Source organism: Vanellus vanellus (genome assembly GCF_965231255.1).
Source record: "Vanellus vanellus genome assembly, chromosome: Z".
Classification (NCBI taxonomy): Eukaryota; Metazoa; Chordata; class Aves; order Charadriiformes; family Charadriidae; genus Vanellus; species Vanellus vanellus.
In genome coordinates this window covers 63,049,165-63,055,164 of record NC_138908.1, presented here as the reverse complement: position 1 = coordinate 63,055,164, position 6,000 = coordinate 63,049,165, and the positions used below count along the sequence as shown (strand labels likewise).

The window sequence follows — 6,000 nt, the reverse complement described above, 5'->3', positions numbered from 1 at the left end:
GAGCAGCGCTGCTGAGCAGTCGGCAGGAGTACGCGGGCCACCTCGTCACACAAACGGAGGATATTGAGCTGGGGATATGGAAGACTTTTGTGCTGACAGTGCAGGAGAGCAGCAGCTCCGGGCTGAACAACTGAACTTTTACTGCCACTCCCACTTGCTTTAGTCCTACGGTTTTCGCTTGCCTTTTACATACTGAAATCCTAACCTACAGTATGTTGAAGGTCCCATTCATGGGGAGATATTTACTGTGACGTAATTGGATATCAGTGCTGGTCAAATGTGTATTCATTAACCACACATCTACAATTTGGATTCAGCTCTTCTTTTGTCTTTTTAGTTAATGTGGTCAGAGTATTTATTTTCTCCTCTCAATGTCATCCAAATAACTAGCAGGCTTCTAAGATTTTTGTTTTGATGGGCTCTTTAACTTTCCAGAGTTAAAGGACTGGTTGCATTATGGAAATACACATCACATTACATTTGGATAGCTTAATTGAGAAGTAAATGCAAAATGTATCTCATATTGAAGACAAGAACTAAAGTTTAAGTATGACTGAAGAAGTAATTGCAGATACTCGAAAGAGCAGTAAGAATTTGGGTAAAGGTTCTGTTTAAAAAAAGGACTGCAAAAGTCACCTTTGCATAACCTTTGTGTACACAGGATTGGGATTGGGAAAACAGCTACCCAAGCTCCTATAGCTTGGTGGATTAGAAGAAGATGAGTTGGTGGTGAGGGTAGGTGACATTTGTATAGAGGACTACCATCTGCATTGATCCCCCTGGCCTGCCTTCCTTTTCCGTTAGCTTTCACCGAAACTGTCTGTTCCGCTGTCTCTGGTTTGTTCTGTGTCCTTTCTGTCACTTCTTCTGACACCCAACATAGGAGAACACCACATCTTCTGGCAGGATGAGCTTGAAGGAGCCTCCACTCCCAGCTGAGTAATGCAGTTCTGTTGAAAGCAGCTGGTCTCAGCTGGTCTTGCTGCCAAGCAGCAGAGATGTTTCTGGGAGTTCACATGTACCCCTTTGTAATGAGGCTAGATTGAAACCCTTTGGCTATGAGTACCCAAAATCCTACTTTTTTTTTTTTTCTTTTGCCTCTATTTTGGGCAGAAAAATGTATGAAAAACTTACCTCTTAAAGGGAGAGGAGCGCAGGCACAAAGGCTATGTTTCCTCACATCCTGGAAATAGGAGAAAACAAGAGAGTCCAAAAACATAAAAGGTTACATCCAACTTAAAGTTTTGGTACTTAATATCTTTGGGATTTGATGGTAACATTCCCTGAAGGATACAGCAATCTATTTGTCACTGAATTTAAACTGGCAACCATCTTAGTGATACTAAAATATTTTTAGATTTCTGTGCAGTACTGTATGTCCTAGTAATGACCATGGGGAAAATAAGTTCTAAGTTGATTAGAATAATCAGAGTGTTAAAAGATTTTTGAGAAGGTAGGGGTTTGAAGTCATACACATTCTGCAGTGTAATGAGATGAATTTACACATGTATTAATGCCAGTTAGGTTAGAGGGATAGATGGAGGGTGAGGACTGGGAAGGTGATGGGACAGGGCTGAATTTATATTTAGAGATGTCTGTCTTTATCTGACTCTTTGGCTGGGTGCTGATTTTTGTCTTAGAAGGCTTGCATTTTTTTGCATGTGCATATTAATGCACTTATCTGCTCTAAGCAACACATACAGAAGTTCTTAGGAAAAATTTATCATGCAAAATGAAATGTGCACATCCCAGTGGGCACAACTGGCAGATAACTTGTGTGCATCAATATTATGTACAAATTAGATTAATGATTTTTATTCTCTCCCCTTCAGGGAACAACCCATCTTCAGCACCCGAGCTCATGTCTTCCAGATTGACCCAAACACTAAGAAGAACTGGGTTCCCACCAGCAAGCATGCTGTTACTGTGTCCTACTTCTACGACAGCACAAGAAATGTCTACAGGATAATCAGTTTGGATGGCTCAAAGGTAAGTTTTGTTTCAGAAAACTTGCCCGTTTCATCAATTTTTTTGCTTATTTTCTGATGTCCTTCATTTATCTTCTTAGATGATTTTGTCGTTATCTGAGTAACAGATTACCGACATGTTAAAATCATAACATTGCTTCATTAAATGTTTTAAGTGTTTATTTGAAAATGCTATTTTCCATGCATTCATGTTTACTTTGATAAATCTATTGCTGAATTTAAGTGATGACTTGTTACTTAGTATTATGAGCAGACTAAAAAGGCTTTCCCTGTGAAATGCATTAAAAAGTACAGAGAGGGTTACAATAACCTGTTTTCATCTCCACATTCAATGATCTATCAATACCATTGCCTTCAGTGTTGTGAAGGACATCTGTTCAGTGCCTATAAGCACTTAGTAAATCCTTCTTTGTTATGTAATCTTCCAATTTTTGCTGTAGAGAATGTGAGGATTCCCTCCTAATAAAGCTCTCTATGGTAAGCTTTTATCAAAAGTCAGTTGGTTTGGTTTGTTGTTTTTTTGGGTTTGTTTTTTTTTTTTTTCTTTTTTTGTTTAACTAGGAAGGATAATGAGTTGAGCTGCTGTTGTAAGAAACCTAAGAAATTAATTTGACATGGAGAAAATACTCGACTGTTCCTTAGGTTTATACCAAGTGGGTATAAAGACCCTGTAACTTTACAAACAGCATTTCAGAAGTGTGGGCAATAAGGACATTAAAGATATACAGAGTGAAATAAAAAGTTGTAATCCTTTCAAGAGACTTTCATTTGCAACTTCTGGAGATGCATCAGTTCATGATGGTTGGAACTGAAATATTCTGTTAGAGAGTAGCAGTATTCACGGAGATTTTGCGGCTATTTATTGGAAGCTGAAAAATATTATCCTGCATTTCTTAAAAATACCCAGAGTATTGCTATTTTAAATGAGGAAGGAGAATTTCTATCATAAAGAGGTATACAGAAATATCTTATAGTCAGAGATCTCTATGCCATACTACTTTAAGTGAGTGAGACTCTAGTCTCAAATCCTACCAGAATTTTTCCAAGTTTAGGGCTTAGTTTGTTTCTTCCCTTCCCCGCCTTCTTTCAAATGTTTCTTTTAGTTCTGTCAAATAATTAAAATACCTTTTGTCAAATGATTAAAATACCTTTTGTGTGACTTTATTTTGGCATTGGAACTAGATGCTATGTGAAGTCAAGACTACCAGTTGTAATCTGTAGCACCTTAATTGATCTCCAAGGTTTACAAAATCCTTGTTTGGGTATCCATTGGAGTTCTTCTGCCATTGTCCAAAGCTGCAGCTTCTGCGAAGTGGCTGCTGAGTTAAATTGTCAGGCAGTTGTTCATCTATATATTTGGGATTTTGTCTGCTGCAGCATTTCCTTTACATTTGCAGTATTATTGGCGAGGTATATTGATAATGCAATCTATCACTTTTATTTACTCTCTCTGTGGTTGCTGCAATCCTAATAATGTTTTCATCCCATTGTTAGATGTGTGACTAAGATCTAGGAACCCAATCATGATTAAGAAAGACCCATTGTTTTAGGCCTCTCAACATTGCTCTGAAACATACACAGGTGAATAGCGGGGGGGACCCAAGGAAGAATTTTAAGGATGTTTACAGCATAATTCCCAGAGAATGTTTTTAATTTTAATTCAAGGCCCATCATTTTTAATATGCACATATATATAGTATAGTATGGACAAACGGCTAAATATAAATATATGAAGTATTCTTAAGTTTGGAATGCATACAGATAGTGTCTCTGCTATATGGCGTACGGCAGGGTGTCAGTAACACTACTGGCATCTGAGTTTGCAATGCCTTGTATTGGTGATTAGTCAGACAGAAGTGTTAAATTTGCAAAGGAGAAAAAGCTACGCAATTTAACTCTCCCATTTTAAGTTTTGAAACGAAACTGAATAAAGATGATTTTGTGTTGGTGTTTTTTTTTTCTGTTTAAAAAAAAAAAAAAAAAAACAAACAAATTTTACATTGAAAAAGTCTCAAATACACATGCTGCCAGTGGCCAGAAAAACTCGTCAAACCATACTGGTTTTGAAGCTGTCATGCCCCTCCTCGGAGGGAATAGATATATGACCTGACCAGGTTTTATTGTAAACCTTGTTGCTGGTGGGGTTTACAGCACCCTGTGGGTTTGTACGTTGGAGAGAATGACTTGCATGTGGCTGCTCAGTTACAGCGGCTCAGGTGCTGAGCAGTAAGTCAGTGGTGGCAGCTCACATGTATGTTCACTTAGACTTCAGTAAGGAAAGTTCGAGAGAGAGATACTTAGGATTATCATTCAAATCTAATTTCTGTCCCACACCCTTCCCTCTGTTTAGGCCAGTGGATTTCAGTAGGATTCCTGGATAAAATGTAACATCTGTACTGATTGTCTTAACATCATTAAATCTTTCTTCTTGAAAACAAAAGTACATGTTAAAGACATGATCTTCACTCACCGCTGAGGGATGCTACTGTACATTGCAGATTCCCACCCGAATTTGCTTGTGGGGGTCTTTGGTGTAGTTTGAGAGAGGGGTTGTTTTTTTTTCCCTTATTCCATATCAATAGGTATGAGCCAGATTGAGCTGAGATAAGTTTTACAGAGGCAATCTCTGCTTATTTTTAGTGCATTCTGTGTAACGTTGTTTTCTGAAGCTACAGTCTGCTCTTAAAATACTTTGCACAAGAAATGATGCATCTCCCTCTAACTCGACTCCAGAAAATGTTCTAGGACAATAAGGTGTTCGGTGTGCTGGCCATATTTTATAGTCACGTGCAGTGTCTGGATCCCTGTTGCCCGTGGCAGGGAGACCCTGATGCAAATAATCTGATAGAACTCAAGGCTGGTTTTATGACCTCTTGAGTAAGTATGTTTTATGTGACCTTTTTCTCCTACCACTCTAGGAATCCAGAGAAAGCCTGAAAAATAAAATTTCTTATGCAATATGACATGACAACATTGAGCAGTTGTTGCTAAGGCTTTCAGTGCTCATTAATTATATAGTCATTTCATAGCTCCTTGGAAAACTGTGTTTTAGTACTTCTTTCTCCTAGGTGATGGAAGGAAGCCTCCATTATTTCTCCAGTAACACTGCAGACAGACACTAGGATTATTCCCAGAATCCCACTGTCTTTTCTGTTCAATCTCTGGCAGTCACTGAGAAAAGAAAGGAGATCAAGTAACGTGGCTCCTGCAGTGCTAGTTAACTCTCTGGTAGTTTTTTCACAGATGCAAGATAGGAAAAAAATACCTAATAATTTGTGCTCATCTAAAACAAGAGAAGGCTCTGGAAAAGAGTGGTTTCACAGTCTGCAGGTTTCATAAGTCTTGTGTATATTATTTCCGAGTCAAGTCTCCCATCAGTGTTACTGCAATAGATGATCTTTGCATTTTAATGACTAGTGTAAAATAAACTAGTCACACGTTAAAACGATAACCTTTTTAATGCTAAATACAGGTTTTAAGTAAGGCCTGTAAGCAGAAGTCTTCAGTTATCTTCCTTTGAAGAAGTTAATAAATATTATGTGTTTTAATTATTATTATTGCCATCAATTTAGCACAATGTAAAATTGTATTTCACCGTGGCTGTGTATCTTGCAGCTGTTGGGTTTGCAGTCAGTGAAACGAACAGCTAAGACACATGCCCTATTTTCTCATAGCTAAACTAATATGAAAGGAAAACATGAAAGCTATTTTATTATTCCAACAAAATCTAAAGATAACAAAATCAGTTTTCTTCAAAAGCTAAATGTCTGCCTGTCAGATTGACTCTGTTCTGTTTTTAAGATATTCTTGTACGTTTATACTAACAACATTCTTAAAAGTTGATGAAATATTTGACACTTGTTATACTGGTAACTCTACAGTGAAATATGGCATAGAGGGGAGCAGTTAAAGCAGTACCTATCTGAGTAGACAAGACAGGCTTAATTATAAATTCTAATTTAAAAAATAAATCTTTTTTTTTTTTTTTTTTGGCTGAAGATATGAAGGATTC

At 37.5% G+C, this 6,000-nt stretch overlaps 1 protein-coding gene across 1 annotated transcript in view; it reads left to right on the top strand.

The window, feature by feature from the left end:
- Positions 1 to 907: 907 nt before the first annotated feature.
- Positions 908 to 6,000, top strand: part of HOMER1 (homer scaffold protein 1) — a gene marked incomplete at its 5' end in the record, with an annotated part of 65,435 nt that continues 60,342 nt past the window's right edge. Inside the window, 2 exons of the mRNA XM_082497999.1 lie at positions 908 to 939; positions 1,833 to 1,989. Of these exons, the coding sequence (XP_082354125.1) occupies positions 908 to 939; positions 1,833 to 1,989 (189 nt within the window). The remainder of the gene's footprint in view (positions 940 to 1,832; positions 1,990 to 6,000) is intronic.